General features: G+C 44.3%; 1 protein-coding gene and 1 long non-coding RNA gene across 5 annotated transcripts in view; one reads left to right on the top strand and one right to left on the bottom strand.

Moving 5' to 3' along the window:
• Positions 1–21610, top strand: part of VPS33A (VPS33A, CORVET/HOPS core subunit) — a 31618-nt gene extending 10008 nt beyond the window's left edge. Inside the window, exons 5-13 of the mRNA XM_005691401.3 lie at positions 2306–2422; positions 3489–3663; positions 7421–7614; positions 9662–9788; positions 11004–11071; positions 11929–12066; positions 14915–15052; positions 18977–19145; positions 19657–21610. Of these exons, the coding sequence (XP_005691458.1) occupies positions 2306–2422; positions 3489–3663; positions 7421–7614; positions 9662–9788; positions 11004–11071; positions 11929–12066; positions 14915–15052; positions 18977–19145; positions 19657–19838 (1308 nt within the window). The 3' untranslated portion in view covers positions 19839–21610. The remainder of the gene's footprint in view (positions 1–2305; positions 2423–3488; positions 3664–7420; positions 7615–9661; positions 9789–11003; positions 11072–11928; positions 12067–14914; positions 15053–18976; positions 19146–19656) is intronic.
• On the bottom strand, positions 20050–24988 carry LOC106503034. 4 transcript variants are annotated; one of them, XR_001296716.2, is made up of 3 exons: positions 24156–24988; positions 21600–21760; positions 20050–20964 (listed from the first exon to the last, which is right to left on the bottom strand). It is a non-coding gene; the product is annotated as an uncharacterized LOC106503034 (long non-coding RNA). The 4 variants fall into 4 exon arrangements; XR_001296715.2 differs by having other exon boundaries at positions 21600–21672; XR_001919382.1 differs by having other exon boundaries at positions 20050–21760; positions 24156–24333; positions 24417–24988.

Raw genomic sequence — 25850 nt, 5'->3', positions numbered from 1 at the left:
TCGAATTTTCTTTCCCATTCTGTTGTTTTCCTCTATTTCTTTGCACTGATTGCTGAGAAAGGCTTTCTTCTCTCTCCTTGCTATTCTTTGGAACTCTGCATTCAGATGCTTATATCTTTCCTTTTCTCCTTTGCTTTTCGCTTCTCTTCTTTTCACAGCTATTTGTAAGGCCTCCTCAGACAGCCATTTTGCTTTTTTGCCTTTCTTTCCCATGGGGATGGTCTTGATCCCTGTCTCCTGTACAATGTCATGAACGTCATTCCATCGTTCATCAGGCACTCTCTCTATCAGATCTAGGCCCTTAAATCTGTTTCTCACTTCCACTGTATAATGGATTTGATTTAGGTCATACCTGAATGGTCTAGTGGTTTTCCCTACTTTCTTCAATTTAAGTCTGAATTTGGCAATAAGGAGTTCATGATCTGAGCCACAGTCAGCTCTCGGCCTTGTTTTTGCTGACTATATAGAGCTGCTCCATCTTTGGCTGCAAAGAATATAATCAACCTGATTTCAGTGTTGACTATCTGGTGATGTCCATGTGTAGAGTCTTCTCTTGTGTTGTTGGAAGAGGGTGTTCGCTATGACCAGTGTGTTCTCTTGGCAAAACTTTATTAGCCTTTGCCCTGCTTTATTCCGTATTCCAAGGCCAGATTTGCCTGTTACCCCAGGTGTTTCTTGACTTCCTACTTTTGCATTCCAGTCCCCTATAATGAAAAGGACATCTCTTTTGGTGGTTAGTTCTAAAAGGTCTTGTAGGTCTTCATAAAACCGTTCAACTTCAGTTTCTTCAGCATTACTGGTTGGGGCAGAGGCTTGGATTACCGTGATATTGAATGGTTTGCCTTGGAAATGAACAGAGATGATTCTGTCGTTTTTGAGATTGCATAGAGAGACTGTCTGATTGCCCCAAGGCACCAGCTGGGAAGTGACACAGCTGAGGTTTGGATCAAGACAACCAGGGTCAGGAGCCTGTGCTCCTACCAGTGTAGGAACTGCTGGAGTCTCTCCTGTCACTTCCTAGCTGTTTTTTTATTTTTAACTTTTTATTTTGTATTGGAATATAGCCAGTTAACAATGTGGTTTTTTCATTGTTATTATAATTTTCATAATTTATTGACTTTTTAGATTTTCTCCTCCTGAGTTGTCACTTTTGTATATTATGTTTCTTATTTCTATGTTTTATTTGCAATTGGAGAATAATTGCTTTACAATGTTGTGTTGGTTTCTGCCATACAACAACGTGAATCAGCCATAAGGATACGTATGTCCCCTCCCTCTTGAACCTCCCTCCCACCTCCCCCTAGCTGGTTTGATGTGTATTTTTGTGTCCCTTTTTCTATGCCAAAAGTATAATTTTGCCTACTCTACAAAATATACCCTGTATACTTCATAAGGTAAAATATATTTTCTGAAAATCGGATCACTCTAAAGATTGTTCAGCTGCCCCTTTCTCATTTCTCAAGATGTTACGGCCTTCAGTTGCCGTCAGAGTGTGTGAAAATCTGTGTCATGTTTGTAAAGACTGTCACGTATTCTGTTGTGAGGTCACCTGGGATTCTGGGGCTCAGAGAATACATGCACTTGTGGTATCGCCATGTGGCCTCCCACAGTGCCCTCCTAGCCTCTGCACTCGCCACTGTGAATGAGAGAGGTGAAATGGGAGGGAGGTTCAAGAGGGAGGGGGCATACGTACCCTTACGGCTGATTCACGCCGTTGTATGGCAGAAACCAACACAACATTGTAAAGCAGTTATTCTCCAATTGCAAATAAAACATTGAAATAAAAACTGGTTCCCATCTCAGTCTTTCTTGGTAGTAGTGGTCTAGTGAATAAGTCGTGCCCGACTCTTTGTTACCCCTTGGACTGTAGCTTGCCAGGCTCCTCATCCATGGGATTCTCCAGGCAAGAATACTGGAGTAGGTTGCCATTTCCTCTTCCAGGGGATCTTCCCGATCCTGCTTGACAGGCAGATTCTTTACCATGGAGCCATATGGGAAGCCCATAAAATCTTTTCTAATCAGTAGCTCATTCAAGAGCTGGTAAACGAGGAGGAGTACCTTCCAGAAGGCTCTGCCCTGGGAGAATTGCTTCCGTTGCTGTCTCCTGATGGCAGAGCTCTTGGGCTTCTGGCCTGGGCTGCCAAACAGCAGCTTTGTAAACTGGACCCCAGTCTGCAGCTTCCTGGCAAAGTGGAGAAGTGGAAACCATCTTACCCAGTGGCTGCCAAGTCCCAACACCAGACAGAGGCAGGCACCACAAGGCACCCAGGTGACTGTGATGGTAACTGGCTCTTCCTCTCCACAGGAGTGCTATCTGGAAAGTGACCAGACCAGCCTGTACCATGCAGCCAAGGGGCTGATGACCCTGCAAGCTCTATACGGGACTATCCCCCAGATCTTTGGGAAAGGAGAGTGCGCCCGGGTAAGAAATGGGAGATGCTTCTGATGGTGGAGCAAGGGCGCCCTGGTCCCTGGGAGAGGGAGGAGTGGGAATCTGTTTTGATTTGAAAATTTACATACTTGCTAACATTTCTTTATAGCTCCCAAATTGGCACAGTGTTTTGCAGATACGCTCAGGGAGGCAGTAATTTGTATCATCCAATAATTGAAGTTGTGCATGTTCTCAGCTGAGATCACAGCAAGCAACCCTTTGCCTTCAACTCATACCATAAACAAGTGTGATTTTTGCCACTATAGTGCAGTACTCATTGCCACTTTTGTGTGTGTGTGTGCATTTTTGTGCCTTTTTTTTTCTCCCGGTTGGTGATTTCACTGTTAAAATGGCCCCCAGGGGTGGTGCAGAAGTGCTATCCAGTTTTCAGGATGTAGGAAGGCTATGATGGGCCTTTAGGGAGAAAACTCATATTAGACGAGCTTTATTTAGGTGTAAATGATAGTGTTGGAGAATCAACAGCATATATTTAATGTCTTTAAATAGAACACACATAAAACAAGGTTATATATTGATCAGATGATGAAACTGTTGTAACCAGAGACTCAAGGAGCCCTCACCCTCGTGGCCCTACAGAGCAGTGGTTCAGTATTCACTGATTCAGCATTCACGGTGACTTACAGAATAGAACTTCCGTGAATAATAGAAATGAACTCTGATTTTATGCCTCGTTGAGAAATAGCTGGTAAAAGTGTTAAGTGTTGGAATGGGCATCCAACACGGAGTGGTTTTCTGTCGGTTTATTTCTTATCCATCTCACTCTTCCACCATTTTTCTCCATTTTTACTTTTTTGATACTTTCCATTTTTAGCTGATTTTTTTTTTTTTTTTTTTTTGGCTGTGCCATGTGGCACATGGGATATTAGTTCCCTGATGAGGGATCAAACCTGGGCCCTTTGCATTGGAAGCGCAGAGTCTTAACTACTGGATCACTAGGGAAGTTCTAGCCAATTTTTTTTTTTTTTTAGTCTTAGCCAGATTTTTAAATCTGCTTATGCCCAGGAAAGTCCCACCTGATCCCATGTTTTGTTTCCAGCAAGTGGCCAATATGATGATCAGGATGAAGAGAGAGTTTACAGGAAGCCAGAATTCAATATTCCCCGTGTTTGATAATCTCTTGTTGCTTGATCGGAACGTGGATTTATTATCGCCTCTTGCCACTCAGCTTACGTACGAAGGACTCATTGATGAAATTTATGGCATTCAGAACAGTGAGTAAAGTAACCCTCCCTTTTACCAATAGGTAATCTGATAGGAATATCGAAAAGACCAGTTAAATTTTTTTTTTTTTTCAAAGAAAAACCCGTATTCTAAGCAGTATTTATTATAGTGGACAGAGAAGAAAAAATATGCCAAAATAGTAATTCAAAAGACCATTTTTTTTTTCTTAAGACGCTTCCTTTCTAAATAACTCAGTATTTGGAAAAATTAAAATGCTGACTTTAGACCTGCAGACACTGGGATTCAGTGACATCTGAGCGAACTGTCCTTGTTGGTCACACATAAGCTGGCGAGTGTTTACTGCACAGGACTGTGTGTGCCCCCTGTGAGCAGAGGCCCAGGGCTAAATGCAAGTGGCCCTGCAGTTGGAGAACATAGATTCCAAGGTGGGCAGTCATTCAGGAAAGCTTGTGGATGAGGTGGCTTTTGTACTGGGTTTGGAAAGATGGGTAGAATTTAGGGGGGCGTTGCTGGTGAGGGGCAGGCAGCATAATACCTGCGGGGAGCTGTGGGGCAAAAAGCTTGCTGAGGCAGAGGGCACAGCGGGGTACATTCTGGGAGAAAGGTGAGAACAGGAGGTTGGAAACACTTGATGATAGACTTGAAGGCCTGCGAGAGTTAGGCTTAACAGGCAGTTGGGGTCAGAGATCACAAGTATGTTTTATTTGCTTTTGACTGCATGATTTGTGTCTGTTTCTGTCACTGTTTAAAACTGGAGAAGACTCTAATAATGATCTTGATGTATTCCATGTCTTTAAAAACCTATGAGGCTCTGGCAACCCCATGACCACATTCCTATGTGGCACCTGGTGCCCAGTGCAGATCCCTTCTTTAGACAGGCCCTTCTCTCCAGACTACCGCAGACTCCACCACTCCTGTCCCATCCAGGCCTCCTTTCCTCATTTACATGAGCCCCAGTCTCTTTTGGCATCCTGAGTTATATCACAGGGGGCCAAGGAAGAGCCCTGGAGGAAAGTATGGAGGCAGAAAGCCAGCTGGTGGTGGCCAGAGCTCAGGAAAAGCGTGGGGAGTCAACTCCTGTTGGGTACGGGATTTCCTTTGGGTTTTTTGTTTTTTAATTTTTTGGTTGCACCACAAGGCATGTGGTATCTTAGTTCAGCAAGTAGGAATTGAACCTGCAGCCCCTGAAGTGGAAGCATGGAGTCTTAACCATTGGCCTGTCAGGGAAGTCCCAGGGTTTTCTTTTGGGATAAAGAAAGTTCTGGAACTAGAGACCAGCTGTAGTTATAGAAAGTTGTGTTTGTAATAAATGCTTTTGTAAAATGGTTAAAATGGTAAGTTTTATGTTAGGTGTATTCTACCAGAAGAATGCATGGATAGCAGATGGATAGATGGGTAGCCACGGAAGTAGATGAAGACAGCCGTGAAGAGGGGTTTCCACAAAGCAGAGTCTTTAATAAGGCTGTAAAAAGTCTTATTTTTAAATTATTTGTTCCAAAATTTGGCTTTTTTTTTTTTTGGTTGTGTTGAGTCTTTTTTGTGGTGCAGGGGCTCAGTAGTTGTAGTACATGGGGTTAGTTGCCCTGCACCATATGGGATCCCAGTTCCCTGACCAGGGATCAAACCCAAGATCCCTGCATTGGAAGGCAGATTCCTAACCACGGGACCACCCAGGGAAGTCACCAAAAGATGGCATCTTGAATACTTCTAAAAACTCCATTTCATGGACAGAGGAGTTCTATGCTAGATAGTAGGTAGGAATCAAAGAAATGAGGGAGCCCCTCCTCTCATGGTTGCAGAGAGCAAAACACCTAAGATACCTTTAGAAGGAGCTAGGGTTTAGGGCAGGGAGGTGGCCTGGGGAGTGAGGGGAGGCTATGTAAGATAGGTGAGATGTAGGAAGGGATTCTCCAAGAAGAGAAGGAATATGTGTAAATTCAGTTTCTTGGCAGCAAGGTTTTTTTTTTTTTCATAATATAAGTCAAACATTGATTAAGGGAAAATTGAAAAAATACAGAAGGAAAACACACATCTCCCATGATCCCTGAAATCCTGCCCCCAAACTTTGGGACAACCAATGTTAATATTTTGGTTGGTGTATTTCCTCATAGTCATTTTTTCTATGCAGTTTGTTTTTAGTTAACAAAAAGTAGAATCAGCTTGTACAAATTATTCTGAAATTTTTTTGGCGGGGGCGAGGGGGGCGTTGTGGGAGCCCACGCGGCTTGTGGGATATCTTAGTTCCTTGACCAGATTTTGATTGAACCTGAATTGAAGCCAGGTCTTCACAGAGAAAGCGCTGATTTAACCACTGGACTAGGTACAGGGATTCCCTGAACCTCTTTTTCGACTTGATATAAGATGAGCATGATCCAGAGGATGTTGGCAATTTGATCTCTGGTTCCTCTGCCTTTTCTAAAACCAGCTTGAACATCAGGGAGTTCATGGTTCACGTATTGCCGAAGCCTGGCTTGGAGAATTCTGAGCATTACTTTACTAGCATGTGAGATGAGTGCAGTTGGGAGATGGTGATGAACAGGGAGGCCTGGCGTGCTGTGATTCATGGGGTCTCAAAGAGTCGGACACGACTGAGCGACTGAACTGAACTGAAGATGAGCATTTTCTCAGCATATGTATAATTTTAATAGCTTAACTAAAATCCATAATATATATTATACCATGGTTTGTACAACCCTTCCCCTAATGTTGGGCAGTTTTGTTGTTTGTTTTTTAATGGTTATAAAGGCATCTGTGTACATAATTTTTTTTCATATACTATATTTCTTCCTCTGCATTCTCTGATGCAGGATTTAGGGGTCAGAAGTATTAATATTATAAGGTCCTTGATTCATACTGCCAGGCTTCTTAGAGTTAAACCAGTTTATGTGCTAAGGCAACTCGTAAGAGCATGTGGGGTATTTCCGGAAATGTGACTAAGTTGGTTTGGAGGGAACACAGGTGGGAGAAGTGGGTTAAGGCTACTTAGTGGAGGAACTGGATGCTGTGCCGAGTAATTTGGGAGCTTCTCCTGGATTGGAGTGGACAGCTTCTGTAAAAGCCAGATAGTAGGTATTTTAGGTTATACAGTGCCTCTGTGGAGTCTCCATTCTTCATTTTAATGTGAAAGCAGTCACAGATGAGAGAAAACAAATGGGCATGGCTTTGTGCCAATAAAACTTTATAAAAACAGGAAGTGAGGTGAAATTGACTTTCAGGTGATAGCTTTCAAACTATTTTAGACAACAACAAAATACGTATTATATCATGACCTACTACATACACACATATGTGTGTATGAAACTGAAGCAAAATTTCATTTAAAAAAAAAAACCATTCCCCTACTTCATGTGATGCACTATGGTATTTAATGTTTTGTATGTTTGTTTATAATGCTGATTACAACCCACCAACTTGATTTCGTGATCCACTAACGGGACATGACCTACAGTTTGAAAAACACCGTAAGATAATGGGAGAGATCCTTGTAAAATTTTTTTAAGTGAAAATGTAACCCATCCCTGAATAAATTTAGGAACTAACTAAACGTTGCCGCAGTGATTTAGATGGGTGACTCCAAAGAAAAGTGGAACCATGATATTAGTATTGAAGAGTGACTGCATTCTGTACTGTGATTGTGGAAAAATCAGAGCCTCAGTGCCATGCACCATTTTTTCTAAAGCCAGCTTCCACCCTCTTCTGAGTTGGAAAATTCTCTTTAGTGCCTGAGCTAAACTGGTTCTTCCATTAAACACACGCAGGGCCTTGTTCCCTTCCACTGTTGTTCAGGTTATGTGAAACTACCTCCGGAGAAATTCGCCCCTAAAAAGCAGGGCGATGGTGGTAAGGACCTTCCCACAGAAGCAAAGAAGCTTCAGCTGAATTCTGCAGAGGAGCTGTATGCTGAGATCAGAGATAAAAACTTCAATGCTGTGGGCTCCGTGCTTAGCAAGAAAGCAAAGGTGATCTCCGCAGCATTCGAGGTAAGGTGGTTTGGTTGTTACCCAGCTTCTGTACGTCACAGGCTAGACTGCCCACCCCTCCTAACGAGCAAGGACTGCCAAAGTGCAGCCACTGAGCGGGGCTGCAGCTCTCCTGAGAAACCGTGGGCTCAGCCACTGGAGGACCCAAGGTTTTCTTTCTTTCTTTTTTTTTAAAATATATGCACCTTTATTCATTCATTCATTCTGCACCTCGTAGCATGCAGGATCTTAGTTTCCCAACCAGGGCTGGAACCCCTGCCCTCTGCATTGGAAGCAAGGAGTTCTAACCTCTGGACCACCAGGGAAATCCCCAAGGTTTTCTTTTTAAACTTCTTCCCAGACCCATGAGAAAAGGTGTTTTTCTCTTTTAGGGAGAGAAAGGGGTAGTATTTTGAGTTTACAAGCTTTCACTGTAAATATTTGTTTTACCTTCTTTTTAATTATTTCCCATCTCTCTTAAGAGGGAGCCAGCTGTACTCTAAATAAAAGATCCTCCATCATAGAACTTGCAATTTGGGCCAAAAGCTCCCAGTTTAGCCAACATGCCAATGGCAAGGGAACTCTGCAGATGCAGGAGGTGATAATAAGAGTGAAATCTCAGGAGCCCAGAGCTTTTAAATGGATGGCTTCATTATCACCTTCCTGCCTTCTCTTGCCCAGCCACTGGTTTATTCTTGGTTAAGCTCATTTTTGAAACGGAAATTCAGTAAGATGCTGAACTCTGCCTGTTTAGTCTTTGGAAACATATATTAGGAGAACTTTGAAGACGATTTTTTTTCACTGAGTGTGTAGTTCCAGGTTTCATCTTTATTATTTTTAGTGTTGTTTTTTTTTTTTTTAATGTGGACCATTTAAAAAATCTTTATTGAACTTATTACAATTCTTGCCTCTGTTGTTTATGTTCTGGTTTTTTGGCCATGAGGCATGTGTGATTCGACCAGGGATCAAACCCACACCCCCTGCATGGAAAGGTGAAGTCTTAAAACACTGGACACACCTGGGAGGGCCCTAGGTTCATCTTTCTTAGGATTCAGTTCAGTTAAGTTCAGTCGCTCAGTCATGTCCGACTCTTTGTGACCCCATGAACCGCAGCACGCCAGGCCTCCCTGTCCATCACCAACTCCCGGAGTTCACTCACACTCACGTGCATCGAGTCAGTGATGCCATCCAGCCATCTCATCCTCTGTCGTCCCCTTTTCCTCCTGCCCCCAATCCCTCTCAGCATCAGAGTCTTTTCCAATGAGTCAACTCTTTGCATGAGGTGGTCAAAGTACTAGAGTTTCAGCTTTAGCATCATTCCTTCCAAAGAATACCCAGGGCTGATCTCCTTTAGAATGGACTGGTTGGATCTCTTTGCAGTCCAAGGGACTCTCAGGAGTCTTCTCCAACACCACAGTTCAAAAGTATCAATTCTTTGGCACTCAGCTTTCTTCACCTAGACAGCATATCGAAAAGCAAAGACTACTTTACCAACAAAGGTCTGTCTAGTCAAGGCTATGGTTTTTCTTAGGATTAGTATTTGTTAATTGATTTTCTTCAATTTTCTGAGTTACTTGCTTTACAATGACTAAACTTTGCAAACAAAAAAAAAATTTCTCATCATGAAGTAAGGTCCTTTTTATCCATGGACAATATGCAAGATTGAGGTTCAGCAGTAAGAATGGATTTCTTTTCTGTTACAGAGGAAACTTTTTGCTATTTATGTTCCCCTCTTAACATAATGTCTTGATTTTAATTTTTTACACAGAAATGTTTGTGGATAACCAATACTGTCCCCACAAATACTAATCACAGTATTATCTGGTGCCTGGGAAGGAAAAAACCTTAGGCATTTGCTCCCTAAAAAAGTACTAATGTAGTGAACAGGAACACCGAGCCTGTCTTTTCTGTTTTTTATGTCATGTTGAAGATGGGTCTGGCCTGATTTATTTGTATTCCATTCTTTCTTTTGCATTAGTATAAATTGAATGTCCTCTAAGCAATACAAAGAAGAGAGCGCTTAAAATATCTTCCCCACTTCCCGCTTCTGCTCTTTTATGCATTTCAGGAAAGGCACAACGCCAAGACGGTTGGGGAGATCAAGCAGTTCGTTTCACAGCTGCCCCACATGCAGGCAGCGCGAGGCTCCCTTGCAAATCACACCTCAATTGCAGAGCTGATCAAAGATGTAACTAGTGAGTATCCTTGGAAAGTGATGGAGCTCACCTGGGGCTGACTGGCACGCACCATGACTGACTCCACGGCCACTGGCACCGCCATGCTCCCTTGGGAGGGTTAGCTCTGTTTTAATACCATATGTTATCCTCAGTGTTAATTAAATGTTCCCATGTTTATAGTCAAAAATGTTCCCTTTGTGATTAACTCAGTTTTCTTTCATTAATACGATAATGTAATCATGTGATACAATATTTGGAATGTCAAAAAGAGAAAAAAATTCTTCCCCTAACATGAGGCAGTTAATTTTTTCAATCTGGTTTTTGTCTTGTCATTAAGGGTTACTTAGAGCAGAATCCAGTTTCTGTTTTAGTTTTGGTTTTTCCCTTGAAGACTCCTTAGGTAGAGAGCGTATGTTAAGTATTTTGAAAGAGCTTGGGAAATGTCTGTTACACCAAAGGTGAATTTACTTGTTAAAACACAGGCTATAAAAGCTGAGTTAGAGATTGTTCAATGCCCTGTTTTGTAAAGTATACTTTGAATCTTACATGGAAGTGTTAGAAAATCAGTCCTTTGTTTTCATATTGATGGGCGTGGAAATCAGGTGAAACTGGGTTCGATCTGATGATGCAAGTAAAAGGCTCTTGGCAAATTAGCTTTCACTGATACTGAAGAAAAATTCCTAAGATCTTATTAGAGTCCTAAGGATCTTGAGATTTCATGAGAGCCCTAAGAATAGCGAAAGGGTACTGCTGCTGCTGCTAAGTCGCTTCAGTCGTGTCCGACTCTGTGCGACCCCATAGACGGCAGCCCACCAGGCTCCCCCGTCCCTGGGATTCTCCAGGCAAGAACACTGGAGTGGGTTGCCATCTCCTTCTCCAATGCATGAAAGTGAAAAGTGAAAGTAAAGTGGCTCAGTCGTGCCTGACTCTTGGCGACCCCATGGACTGCAGCCCACCAGGCTCCTTCGTCCATGGGATTTTTCAGGCAAGAGTACTGGAGTGGGTTGCCATTGCTTTCTCCGAGCGAAAGGGTGCAGTGGTTGACTATTCCTGGATGTAACTTAGGAGGTCAGAGTTGTAGTTTTCCATGTTTCTTAGATTCTTTTCAGGTGGCAGTTTGAATTTTTTGTTTGCTTTCTTTTTTGCATGTCATGTTTCCTAATCATGCTCTGTGTATAAAAGCATTAACATTTATTGAATTTCTTACTTACAAATTTGCTATTTCCATTTTAGCTTCTGAAGACTTCTTTGATAAATTGACAGTGGAGCAGGAGTTTATGTCTGGAATAGACACTGATAAAGTATGTGAAAATGAAACTATTCTAACAAATAATTGATACCTTATCAAAGCTAAGATTACAGCTATAAAAGCAATTGCGTTGATTCCCATGCCTTATCTAAATATTTTGAAGAGCAGGTGCAAAATGTGAAAATAGAGATCTTAAGCATTTAAGATTATTGTATTGAAGGCACTTTCTTCTATGCACAGAGAGGTGAGGCCCCGCCCCTAAAATCAAAGATCTCTAAACGAATATATTTACTTCCTAAGTGAATTGGTCTTTTTTTTTTAAGTAATTACTTTATTTGCGGCGTGTGGGATCTTTTTGCTGTGGCATGTGGGATCCAGTTCCCTGACTAAGGATCGCTCCCAGGCCCCCTGCATTGGGATCGCTGAGTCTTAGCCCCTGGACCACCAGGGAGGTCCCAGCAAATTGGTCTGATAGTTCCTTTATATTTCCACCTCTATTACTAAATTTGAAACGATTCAATCTGTGAAAATTCCCATCTTCTAGAAAGATTCTTGTTACTTTATGCTGATAAATTGCTGTCGGGGTAGCCAAGATCACACACCCAGGACATGCAACAGCCTCTGGAGGTTGTCCATCCATGGAGACAGATGAGTCCAGACAGGCTGCTGGGTCCCTCGAGCCTGCCCTCGCCAGCCTGTGTTCCCTGTTGGCTGGTGTGTCTGCGTGGTGGCGGGGGTGTGTGCAGCAGGGGCCGAAGGAGCTACTTTGGAGGGAGCTGAGGGAGAGTGCAGAAAGAATGAGCCCTTCTCCCACTCATCTCCTTTATTTGACTTTGAAAAATAATAGTAAATACCCAGTTCTGTCAGTCCCCAGACAGACGCTGGCACCCGTTTACACTTTGTTTTCAGGTCAACAGCTACATTGAGGATTGTATTGCCCAAAAACATCCCTTGATCAAGGTGTTAAGGCTAGTTTGCCTCCAGTCTGTGTGCAATAGTGGACTCAAACAGAAAGTTCTGGATTATTACAAAAGAGAAATTCTACAGGTCAGTATATTTTTAAATGACTAATTTGCCAGAGGTGAAATCGTCTTTCTAAAAAAATACTTCCCAAAGCTGTTATTTGGGTGTAGTGTTTCCATTATCTTTTAAATGTTTTAATACCTGGAGGGATTGTCCTTGGTATTTGTCTGCTGTGTTTGCATAACAATAACATTAGTTAGTGTTTATTGAGCTTTTACTACATGCCAGGCTTAGTTAGAAGAGTGTTATGTGTATTCATTTGTTTAATCCTTACAAAGGTGATGAGCGAGATAGTCTTATCCCCATTTTATGGATGAGAAAACTAAGGCAACAGAGTAGTGCTGTAACTTGCCCAAGGTCACCAGCTAGTGTGTGCCAGTTATTTTTCATTCCCTAAGTTGTGTCTCTTTGAGATGCCATGGACTGCAGCACTCCAGGCTCCTCTGTCCTCCACTATCTCCTAGAGTTTGCTTAAATTCATGTCTGTTAAGTTGGTGATGCCATCTAACTATCTCATCCTCTATCATCCCCTTCTCCTTTTGCCTTCAATCTTTCCCAGCATAAGGATCTTTTCCAATGAGTTTGCTCTTTGCATCAGGTGACCAGAGCTTCCTATTGAACCTTAAGCTTCAGCATCAGTCCTTCCAATGAATATTCAGGTTGATTTCGTTTAAAATTGAGTGGCTTGATCTACTTGTAGGCCAAGGGACTCTCAAGAGTCTTCCCAGCACCACAGTTCTAAAGCATCAATTCTTTGGTGCTCTGCCTTTATGATCCAGCTCTCACATCCGTACATGTTACTGGAAAAACCATAGCTTTGACTATGTGAACCTTTGTTGGCAAAGTGATGTCTCTGAATACGCTGTCTAGGTTTGTCATAGCTTTTCTTCCAAGGAACAAGCATCTTTTGATTTCACAGCTGTAGTCACTGTCCACAGAGATTCTGGAGCCCCAAAAAGTAAAGTCTGTCACTGCTTCCACTTTCTCCTATTTGCCATGAAGTAATGGGACCAGATGCCATGAACTTAGTTTTTTTAATACTTAGTTTTAAGCCAGTTCTTCCACTCTCCTCCTTCACCTTCATCAAGAGAGTCTTCAGTTCCTCTTCACTTTCTGCTGTAAGAGTGGTATCATCTGCGTTACTGCGGTTGTTGTGTTCTTGCCCAGAGAATAGTATGTACCGGAGCCAGGACTAAACCCAGACAGCCGGGGACTAGTGCCCCTGCTCTTTAACCAAACAATTCCGCAGAGGAAGGGAACTTTCTGATGACGATTCCTTAGCTGACTTACTTAAATCAGGCCTGTTACTTTATAGTAAGGAAAAGCCCACCATTGTTTTTAAAATTTTCCTCTCTGTTTACAAATGTTTCAGGCTGTATGTATTTGCTGTTACTATTTACAGTTAAGTATGTTATTGTCAAAACTAAATACTCACTTAGTTTGGGTTTTTTGTTTGTTTCACCTTTAAAAAATTACATGTGCATTCTCATCACATAACATTCAAATGAAGCAGAAGTATATGGTGCAAGGGCTTCCCAGGTAGCTGAGAAAGTAAAGAATCTGCCTGCAATGCAGGAGACCCAAGTTCAATCCCTGGGTCTGGAAAATCCCCTGGAGAAGGGAATGGCAACCCATTCCAGTATTATTATTGCCTGGAGAATTTCATGGACAGAGGAGCCTGGCAGGCTACAGTCCATGGAGTTGCAAAGAGTCGGACACAACTGAGCATCTAACACATACACACACACACACACACAGACACACACACGGAGTTGCAAAGAGTCGGACACAACTGAGCATCTAACACACATACACACACACACACACGCACGCACGCGCACGGAGAGGACTTACGTGAGCAGTTTGGTTTGTGTGCTTCCAGATCCCCTTCTTTGCATGTGTGTACAAAGAATGTTTACATACACAGACCATGGGGCGAGACCAACTGGATCTGAGTCCCAGCTCTGTTACTCATTAGCTGTGTGACCTTGGGCAAGTTATTTAAAGTTCTCAGTAAAATGGAGATAATAGTGTCTACCTCGTGAGGTTATAGTAAGAATGATTGAGTTAACATATTTAAAGCACTTAAAACATGGAAAGTATCATATAAGCATCACCTTTTATTACTCATTAGATCTCTTTTAATAGAAATAAAATCCTATTATGTGAAGTACAGTAAGTCCCCTACACACAAACCTTCAAAAGTTACAAACTTTCAAAGATGTGAATGTGCATTCCATCAGTGTGAGGCTTAAGAGAAACTGCAGCTTGCCCTCCAGTTGTGTTAGTTGGGTACTCAGGCTAACTTTGCTGGACTGAAAAATGTGCTCTCAGAACAGAACTTTTTCTTATCTAGAGGACTTACTATATTCTATTTTTTTGTCCTTAAGAATAAATCCAGAAACTTGTACTTAATCAGGATGTGTAGCTCTGCCTCATTCTGCTTTTAACAGCTAATTATATTCCATATGAAAATATACTCTAATTTTTTTTTGGCCGTGCTATGGGGGATCTCAGTTGCCTGCCAAGGATTAGACCCCCACCTCCAGCAGTGGAAACATGGGATGTTAACCACTGCACTGCCAGGGAAGTCCAGAATAATATAATTTATTTGCTGCTCACTTAAGTTGGGCCCATAAATTCTCGGAACTTTAAAGTGAAAATTTTAAATCCTTTGAGTGATCCAGGGAGCTGGATTTGTTGTCATTGGCAAGCAGCTTTAGGACAGGCTTCCGTCCTGCCCTGCCTGCGCCCATGGACAGTCATTGCCTGGATTTTGGTAACATGCCCCAGAGTGCTCACCAGTAGATTTGTTGGAAATGCTCCTTTTTGAAAGTCTCAAACCGTGTTCCTGATTTGATTTCTCTTGCAGACCTATGGCTATGAGCACATCCTGACCTTGCACAACCTCGAGAAGGCTGGTCTGCTGAAGCCGCAGACGGGGGGCAGAAACAATTACCCAACTATCCGGAAAACGTTACGCCTTTGGATGGATGATGTAAATGAGCAAGTAAGATGCTCCTCTTCGACTCACTGAGAGCTTCCCAGGTGGCTCAGTGGTAAAGAGACCGCCTGCCACTGCAGAAGATAATAGGAGATTCGGGTTCGATCCCTGGGTTGGGAGGATCCCCTGGAGGAGGAAATGGCAACTCAGTCCAGTATTCTTGCCTGAAAAATGCCATGGCCAAAGGAGCCTGGTGGGCTCCAGTCCACGGCGTCACAGAGTCAGACGCCCGCATGCATACTTCAGCTCATTTGCATTCCCGTTGCTGGTGTATTGCCACGACGTTCGCTACTTGATCTATTCATCCGCTTTGCTTTCTAAAGACAGTTTTCTGATTTTTTCTTTTTTTAATGTGTGGATCCTAGCAGAAAGCAGTGTTCTTGTACTGAATAGTTTGATGGAGTTTTATAAAGAGGGGGTGGACCAGGGACAGGCAGTGCAGTAGAGAACCACTCACCCCCTCCCATCTGAGGTCTGAGGGCAGGGGTTCCAGAACCAGGAGAGCAGAGCTGTGGGGTGACAAGCCAAGGGACTCAACCAGCCTCGGGCAGCATTCCACAGAGGGATTCGGGGCAACAAAACGTGACCGCACAGTCCTGTCCTCTCCATTTTCCAGCTGGTGTGGAGCCCACGGGGCTGCCTCCTGGGCACAGAGCACCAGGTAGAAGGTGGGGAGGGTCAGGCAAGGATCCACCACAAAAGGAAAGCAGATGCTGAGAAGCAGGGTTCCTCCCACAGCCAGCCCGTCTCCACTCAGAATTGATCACTATAACCAGTTTGTTACGCATCTTCCCAGAAAGATTCTGTATATAGACAAACATTTTTTTAAATATTTATTTATTGATTTGGCTGCTCTGGGTCTTAATTGTGGCATATGGGATCTAGTTCCCTGAACAGAGATTGAACCCGGGCCCTCTGCATTGGGAGTACAGAGTCTTAGCCACTTGGACCACCAGGCAATCCTAGACAAATATTTTTACATAAATGGTGCATATTCTATACCTTGGGTCTTCAAAGTAGGGTGCACTTTGCTTTATATTTTTTATTTATTCCCATCTTTCTAAATTTCATTTTTCTTATATTCGTTTTTTGGTTTTTCATAAGGGGCTTTATTAGGCTGCCTCTTGGCACAAAAGCTAACAAACAATCTCTTCTCTCAGTACTAAAATTGGATTGTTTCTCCCCGGTGGGAATATCAGTTCATTCAGTTTAGTCGCTCAGTCGTGTCCAACTCTTTGCAACCCCATGAACCACAGCACTCCAGGCCTCCCTGTCCATCACCAACTTCCAGGGTCCACCCAAACCCATGTCCATTGTGTCGGTGATGCCATCCAACCATCTCATCCTCTGTCATCCCCCTCTCCTCCTGCCCTCAATCTTTCCCAGCATCAGGGTCTTTTCAAATGAGTCAGCTCTCCGCATCAGGTGGCCAAAGTATTGGAGTTTCAGCTTCAACATCAGTCCCTCCAGTGAACACCCAGGACTGATCTCCTTTAGGATGGACTGGTTGGATCTCCTTGCAGTCCAAGGGACTCTCAAGAGTCTTCTCCAACACCACAGTTCAAAAGCATCAATTCTTCAGGGCTCAGCTTTCTTCACAGTCCAACTCTCACATCCATACATGACTACTGGAAAAACCATAGGCTTGACTAGATGGACCTTTGTTGGCAAAGTAATGTCGTCTCTGCTTTTGAATATGCTGGTCATAACTTTCCTTCCAAGGAGTAAATGTCTTTTAATTTCATAGCTGCAATCACCATCTGCAGTGATTTTGGAGCCCCCCAAAATAAAGTCTGACACTGTTTCCACTGTTTTCCTGTGAAGTGATGGGACCAGATGCCATGATCTTCGTTTTCTGAATGTTGAGCTTTAAGCCAACTTTTTCACTCTCCTCTTTCACTTTCATCAAGAAGCTCTTTAGTTCTTCTTCACTTTCTGCCATAAGGGTGGAGTCATATGCATATCTGAAGTTATTGATATTTCTCCCAGCAGTCTTGATTCCAGGTTGTGCTTCCTCCAGCCCAGCGTTTCTCATGATGTACTCTGCATATAAGTTAAATAACCAGGGTGACAATACACAGCCTTGACGTACTCCTTTTCCTATTTGAAATCAGTCTGTTGTTCCATGTCCAGTTCTAACTGTTGCTTCCTGACCTGTATACAGGTTTCTCAAGATGCAGGTCAGGTGGTCTGGTATTCCTATCTCTTTCAGAATTTTCCACAGTTTATTGTGATCCACACAGTCAGAGGCTTTGGCATAGTCAATAAAGCAGAAATAGATGTTTTTCTGGAACTCTCTTGCTTTTTCAATGATTCAGCGGATGTTGGCAATTTGATCTCTGGTTTCTCTGCCTTTTCTAAAACCAGCTTGAACATCTGGAAGTTCACGGTTCATGTATTGCTGAAGCCTGGCTTGGAGAATTTTGAGTATTACTTTACTAGCATGTGAGATGCGTGAAATTGTGTGGTAGTTTGAGCATTCTTTGGCATTACCTTTCTTTGGGACTGGAATGACAGCCGTAATTCCTGTGTTGTACCATGTAAGTCATGTATTAGTTTGGCTCTTCACTGCCCTGACCAGCCTATACCTACCTCGCCCATCCACCTCTTACCCTCTTAGCACTCAGGATCTTACTTCCCCGAGAAGGGATGGAACCTGTGCTTCTGCAGTGGCAGTACAGAGTCTTAATCCATGGATCACCAAGGAAGTCCCCTCCTTCATTCTTTTATACATGTATTTGACTGCATTAGGTCTTAGTTGCTGCACGTGGCATCTTTTCCCATGACGCATGGGTTTAGTTGCCCTGCATCGTGTGAGATCTTAGTTCCCCAGCTAGGAAATCGAACCTGCATCCGCTGCATTGGGAGGTGGATTCTTAACCTCTGGACCACCAGAGAAGTCCCCCCTCCTTCATTCTTTTAACTTCTTTTTAATTGCTCCATAGTGGTTTTTCAGTTATATCTTGTTTCCTGATTTATTAGAAATTCAAGTCATTTGCAGTCTTTCACTACTTCATACAGTGTTGCATTAACATGTTTATGCTTTGGCCTTTTCTCCTCTGGTCTTATCCTCTCTGTGGGATAAATGCCTGAAAGTAGAATTGATGGATCCAAGGGTTCTGTTTCTCAGCTAGAGAGTTTCACTTTACCTGCCAAGAAGTTTCTTGCCAAACCAAGTAACAGCTTTCCATCTTCAGTACCTAGAGGTGCTTTGAGTGGCTTTTGAAGGTTTGAGTCGAAAATGAACCTTTGGAGGGAACAGTATGGAAACAGGTACATTACCATATGTTAAATACATAGGCAGTGGGAATTTGCTGTGTGACACATGGTGCTCAAATCCAGTGCTCTGTGACAAACTAGAGGGGTGGGATGGGGTAGGAGGGAGGCTCAAGAGGGAGGGGATGTATGTATACCTATCCAGGTGGTGCTAGTGGTAAAGAACCCGCCTGCAGGTGCAGCAGACTTGGGTTTGATCCCTGGGAGGAGGAAATGGCAATACACTCCAGTATTTTTACCTGGAAAATTCCATGGACAGAGGAGCCTGGTGAGCTCCAGTCCATGGAGTTGCAGAGTCAGACTCGACTGCACACATGCACACATGGCTGATTCGTGTTGATGTATGGCAGAAACACAATATTGTAATCATCCTCCAATTAAAAATAAATTACAACAAAGAAGAAAGTGACCCCTTGGCTGCTAACAACAGAGCCAAGCATGAGTAGACTGGAGAAGAATATTTTGATATTAGAGAAAGATACTTCAATATTGCTGCCAGATATTTCAGCATTGGAGCCGGCTATTTTGGGGCTTTGTGTTTCTACCTTCAAAGCCAAATCAAATAATTTTGCATTACCCCAAAAGCCGCAGTTAGGTGGCTCCACTTCTCTGTCTCTTGCTGTACAAGCTTTTTTCTCTTCAATTATTTAACAGAATCCCACGGACATATCGTACGTATACAGTGGTTACGCCCCACTCAGTGTGCGACTGGCCCAGCTGCTTTCCCGGCCTGGCTGGCGGAGTATTGAGGAAGTTCTGCGCATCCTCCCAGGGCCCCACTTTGAGGAACGGCAGCCGTTGCCCACAGGACTGCAAAAGAAACGTAAGTCCGGGGCCCATATCTACAGATACTCATGCACTGTTTCTGTGGTTTTCACGTATTAACACAATTGCTTTGTAAAATACGTTCGTAAAGGACTTAGGAGTCACAGTCCAATATTACTGCTGTTGTTAGTTGTGAATTATATTGTAAGCACTGGAACTCATTACTCCCTTAGGAGTAGCAGATTTCAATCTCTGAGTTGAGGATCTCCTAAGTTAGAAAATACATTGAAATCAAAATCATGGTTCCTGAGTTTCACGTGAACTGTCTGGACCAAGACATACAACTTTTCTTAGGAATGATGCAGTTTTTTAAGAGGTGGAAAAAGAAGCATCAATAATAAATAGTTCTTCCCTGGCAGTCCAGGGGTTAAGACTCCATGCATTCCAATGCTGGGGGCAAGGGTTTGATCCCTGGTCAGGAAACTACGATCCCACATGCAGCACAGCCAAAATTAAATATGTAATTTTTAAAAATAATGATTCTTCATTCTGAAATGTTCAAATTTTAGGTCAACCAGGAGAAAACCGAGTCACTCTGATCTTTTTCCTCGGGGGTGTAACCTTTGCTGAAATTGCTGCCCTGCGATTTCTCTCCCAGCTGGAAGATGGAGGTACAGAATATGTCATCGCCACCACTAAACTAATCAACGGGGCCAGCTGGATAGAGTCACTAATGGAAAAACCTTTCTAGGGTGTTCCAAGTAGACTTACCAATGAACTACAGAATAAACTGCTCCTTTGAAGAAGTTACGGGAACAGCAGTGCAGTTCCATGGAGAAATAACAACAGGAATGCAGAATTTACTTTGGGGTCAGCTTCTTAAATTAGGCTGTTTTTTCCTTTCAGTTTCTCTTTTGGGTTCTTAAATTTTTTAAAGAAGAATGGAAGAGACTCAGCCTGTGTAAAAGAAATCCCAGTTTTTAATGTTCTGAGCCCAGGATCGCCATTAGAGACCTCTAGAAATATATGAAGGATGGTGGGGATGGATAATCTATTCAGCCATAAATGGGGCCAGTTCTTAAGAACACAGGGACCAACCAGGTAAAAATGAAAATAAAAGTGGAAGTCCAACCCCTAATAAACAGTGCTGAATTTCTTGGAGGTGCATCATGCCTAGGGCAGTGGCCAAGTGTTAGGGGTCTGGGGCTAGTATCTCAAATCCCTGAGTTTGAGATTTTTTCCTGTCGAACATGGCACCTTACATCCAGTGTCACCAGTCTCTATGTTACCCGGTCGTCAGGGCAAGTTTTGGCTCCTTCTGTTTTTGATTCCTCTGCTTCTAAAAAAGCAAAAGGTTTGGAAGAGCTTCTTGCCCCAGAACAGAGTTTACGCTCTCACTGATCAGCTCAATTGATGTGGGTCCCCGACTTATCAAGGGCTTTTTACATTGAGGAAGACAGCCTTCTGAGAATGTATTTGAAGATGTGTTCTTAGTGCATGTGTTATTAACTCGTAAGAAACTTCAGTGGTAGATGCCTTCAGTTTTCTTCCCTGCTCATCGTGAGCCCCACCATCCAGCTGGTTCCCCCCGTAAGCAAGGACAGCTTTGCTTCAGCATGTGGCAGCTCCCCCTCCCAGGTAAGTGCCACACCTGCTGCCCCAACAGTCTGCAGCCATTGCTTACACAGCCGCCGGTGTTTGTTTTGCTAGGAAACACCCAGCTCCCTGGTCTGGTGATGTCATCCCCCTCCGGTATAGCTTGTTGGTGATCCAGGCATCCAGCTGCTACCTTTCCCGGGGGAGACTGCTAGGCTGTGGAACGGAGGAGGGAAGGTGCTGGCGAAGTTGGAAATCTCCCTCCTGCTCTGTCCCAGCATCTGAAAGAGTTAAGGCCAAGAAGGGGACTAAATTAATGGTTTTACAGCCCTTGCCCAAGTCTCCAGCAAAATTAGTTGACACCCCCCCCCACTCTTTGCTGGGGTCCAAAGTCAGTGTCCCTCCCCGGATGTCATTTTTCTCTTTAAAAAAAAAAAGATTTGGCTCCACTGGGTCTCAGTTGCAGCACTTGGGATCTTCTTCACTGCAGCATGTGGGATCTAGTTCCCTGACCAGGGAGCAAACCCAGGCCCCTGCATTGAGAGCGCAGAGTCTTAGCCAGCAGATCACCAGAGACGTCCCCCGAGGTGTCATTTCTGTTGTTAATTAGTACCTGTACAGGTTTTTGTCTCTAGTGAAATTGTTAGCACACACCATGTTATGAGTGAAGGAGAAATTCTGCATTAAAAAAAAATCTCTGGAATGTAAAAATGAGGGGTAGAAGAGGGAATATTTAAAAGATTAGCTTCTTGTGAATTTAACTTGGTTTTAACATTCAGTATTTGGAAAGGTCTTAAAGAAAGCAATTCCTGTTTTAGGAATCCTTTCTCAACCCATTGTTAGCCCAGGGAGATTAGTTTATACCTTCCAGCCCCAGTGGCCCTCAGTCTCAGCTGCTGTAGAAAATAAAACGCACCTTGTCCGTCAGTGTTTTTGGCTCCTGGGATTCAATCCAAGCCCAGTCAAGTCCTTCTGGCTGGGGTTTTGTCCTGTGAACAGATGCTTGGTTGTGTCTCATGTGTCTGCATTCACTCATGACTCTCTACTCTCTTGCTCTGAGCATAGTTAGGTCAGCTCCTAAAAATGCATTCAGCATAAGACTTCAAAACCTCAACTGCTTCATTTGTATGCAAATAGAAAGTGCGAGATAATTATATATTATACGCCTTTGTGTAAGTTCACTTAATACTTGAAGCAGTCTTTGTCCCAAAGAAGTGTGCCCTTACTGAGAAAATGGGTACGTGAATGGTACATTTATTCTTGGGAAGGGTGGATTGTTTACATCATGTCTGGACTTTTTGTCTAGTTGGGTAGACGGTTCGGCAACACCAGCAGTCCTACAAAAAGAAGTCTCCGTACATAAAGAAGCCTACATAGGCGCTATTTTGTGTCCTTCTGTACACTTTTGAATTGTAGCCAAAAGAGAAATACGTATTTGAACTGTAGTTTAACCGTGGAGCAAGAGACTAATGGTTAAAGGAGGTTTAAAACAGCGCACTTTAAAAAGTTTTTCTTGTATATTGGAGTATAGCTGATTAACAATGTTGCGATAGTTTCAGGTGGACAGCAAAGGGACTCAGCCATACATGTATCCGTTCTCCCCAAATCCAGGTAACAGCACATTTAACTGGGAAGGGAGATTTCCATGTGTTCAGCCACTGTAGCTCTGTCCTCATGACAGGTGGATTATAATTAATCTGACATGCAGTCTGTCTCTTGTTTTCAGTCGTACTGTTTATATTCACCAGAGTTGAACTCAAAAAAAAGAAGTACTTCTTAAAAAAAAAATACCAAAACAAACTGAGTGCCTAAAGCAGCCAGTAAGAGGGCTTGTGATAAAGATGGCAAGGCAGAGAAATACAGATACCGCATAGACTATGAAAGATAAACAGAATGAATTATACTTGAGAACCTTGTATATATTTCAGTCCTATGGTTTAACAATGGCATACTGTAGAAAATAGAGGATGTTTTTTGTCATCCAGCAATCAAAGACAGTACTGTAAAATTTCTCAGACTCTCATTTCTAAATGGATGCATGTGAACTTCAAGCTACATACTGTGTCTCAGCTTCAGTTACTCCATTGCAACATTATTTAGTTGCTAAGTCAGGTCTGACTCTGTGACCCTATGGACTGTAACCCACTAAGCTCCTCTATCCATGGGCTTTTCCCAGGCAAAAATACTGAAGTGGGTGGCCATTTCCTTCTCCAGGGGCCCTTCCTGACCCAGAGATCAAACCTGCATCCCCTACAGTGGCAAGCAGATTCTGTACTGCTGAGCCACCTGGGAAGGCCACTCCGTTGGTATAAAATACCCCAAATTGGTTGGTGACTAGAGTCTACAAAGGCTGGAACACAAAACTGCCTTAAGATATCCATATGAAGGATGTGAGAGTTAAAGGGTAACAGAATCAGGTCTATTTTAGTAGCCTTTTGCATGTTACTTTGGTGTGGGATTAGAATATAAATCTCAGCCACACTTGCCTGTGACTCGGCAGGACACAGCCCTCCAGATGACCGGGTCTCTGTGGGGAGTAATTACTCACTGGCTTCCTGCACGCAGCTTGATAATGTTCTGCTCCTGTTTTCAACCCGGCTGCAGCGGGGCAATGATTTGATAATAAGAGATCCTGATCAAATTAGAGAGCCATTTGGCTTCTGGATGATGATGTTGATAAAAGGGTTGATGTCCACACTGCCTGTTTTTTTAAAGGTCAAAACATAGTCTTAACTACAAACTACTACAAAAAGCAGGAATGGGGGGAGCAGCATAAAGTTCGTGCTTTCTTTTCCCTTCATTGTTACATCTGAGAAAGGGTCTGTTATTTATTGGCTGGAATCCTGACTGGTTCTTTTTACCTTACATTTGGCAGAGTTGAAATTGGAAGTGGGTACATTGCAAGGGTGTCTATATAATGAGTCTCTAAACTGCAACTCTGAATTAGAATCGAGCACTTGAGAGCTCTTGGTTTTCTGAGCTAGTTCGCACACAGATGCTTGCAGTTGCATGTTTTAAGACAAAAAAGCTAGAGTTTTTGCTTTAGTTGGGCAGTCATAAGTGAATGCTGTATGTACAGTGGTTCTTCTTGTCTGAGACTCAAGGATGGGACTGCTGTTTGTGGAAGTTTGTTAGAAAAGAATCTGGACTGTATCCCACCCACAGTGTTTAGAAAAGCCAGGCAGGAGGGCCATGAAATCCCCCCTGTGTACCGCTTGCTCAGTGCCTCTAAGGCAGGAGCTTTTGCAGGCAACCTCAGAGCTGTGTGGGCTGTGACCATGACACAGGCAGAGGGTGGGCAAGCCTGCCAGTGCCCCGCCTGGTCTGGACTTGCCTGTGCGCAGCTCTGTGAGAGCTCAGGGACCACGTGGAGACTGTGATTGGTCTCTAGACCACACCTAGTTGATGTGTGCAGCTGCTGCCTGGAAGTCCCTCAGCTCTGCCGACATCGCTGGAGCGCGCACAAGCCTACCTTCATACAGCACCGGAGAGGGACCGCAGAGCTGCCGTAGTGGAGGATCCGTGGAAACTTTGCTGAGTGAGTGAAATGCAGAGACGGGGAAGTCGGTGGCTGGCACTGAGGGGTGTTGCTGGGCAGGGCAGCAGTGGAGGTAAAGAATTGGTTTGTAGTTGTTACCATCTGATTCCATCTGAGGTGGAAGATAGAGGGCTGGAACAGATGCCAAGAGCACGATGGGCAAAGAGATAAGCCCAGGGTCAAACTGATACCCACCTCTTAGCACTCCTGCGATCCTGGCTGGCCAGGAGGGCAAGCATGCCTGGCCACAAAGCAGTGGTCCTCAAACTCTTGCAAATTGATACGCCTTGGAGCCAGAGAAATTGCAGAAGGGCTGCAGTGAGGGCCCGCTGTTTTCCCCCTACTCAAAGGGATCACTTTTCCTCTCCCAAGTAGTGCTGACAGCTGGGGCTGCAGCTTGAATGATGGCAAAAAGCAAGCTTTACTCCATCAGCCCATTAGCAACACTCACAACATTAAAAATGCAGGAGGTGCATGGGAGGAGAGGGCTGGCAATGAAGACCAGTGCAGCAGCGGGAGCTGGGAACTCTTCTCTCCAGGCTTCCCTCCTCCGAGCTCAGATCCAGATCTGGAGCCAAAGAATGAGAACGTTCAGTTTAAAAGAACTATATAACGTAAATGCAGACAGTGTCCACATGGTTGTTACGGAGAAAATCAGCCCTTTGGGTTTCCTTAGCCTCGGAGAGGGCAGTGGCAACCCACTCCAATACTCGTGCCTGGGAAATTCCATGCACGGAGGGGCCTGGTAGGCTGCAGTCCATGGAGTCGCAGAGTCGGACACGACTGAGCAACTTCACTTTCACTTTTCACTTTCACGCACTGGAGAAGGAAATGGCAACCCACTCCATATTCTTGCCTGGAGAATCCCAGGAATGGGAGCTTGGTGGGCTGCCGTCTATGGGGTCGCACAGAGTCAGACACGACTGACGTGACTTACAGCAGCCTTAGGAAGGTGTGTTTATACTTTTTAGAGGTCCTAGTCTAACCCCGTGTCCACACTGCCTCTAACGGTGCCAGACTCGGTTGCGCTTGCTTAGTGTCCAGCGGAGGTTGGTCTAGACAGAGAACCGTCCTCTTGGCGTGCTCAGGGTCTCCTGGATGCCCCCACCCCGCAGGTCCTCGGGCCTCTGGTGTAGGGCGATGCCGACCTCGTCCACCATCCACGTGCTGCAACTACTGCGAGAGCTGCTGGCCTTCGTGCTCCTCAGCTACACGGTGCTCATCGGGGCGCTGCTGCTGGCCGGTTGGACCACCTACTTCCTGGTGCTGAAGTGACAGCGCCGCCCGCCCGGCTCCCTGCCCCTCCCACCTCCCGTCCCGCACCGGGCCCCAACCACCTGCCCTCCAGGGCGCTGCTCCGCCTCCGACCTCTGTCCTGACGGACCCGAACGGCCAGCCAACGAGAGAACTCTCCAGGGGCAAGGACCCGAGACCCTGTCCAAACACCCTTCACGACGGCCGACTCCGCTCGCCTCCTTCTAGCCCAGAGTCCGGTCCGGTCCGCCCCGCCCCGCCCCCACGCGGAAGCTCCGGCGGTTAGGTGTGTGGCAACGCGGTTTCTGCCGTTATCTTCAGCCCCGCCCCTTTCCTCGTCTGCCCAATCCCGACTGCGCTCTCGGGCGGGGGCGT

Source organism: Capra hircus, chromosome 17 (assembly GCF_001704415.2).
Source record: "Capra hircus breed San Clemente chromosome 17, ASM170441v1, whole genome shotgun sequence".
NCBI lineage: Eukaryota > Metazoa > Chordata > Mammalia > Artiodactyla > Bovidae > Capra > Capra hircus.
The sequence above is the reverse complement of the archived record's forward strand: the minus strand, read 5'-3'. Positions and strand labels throughout refer to the sequence as shown.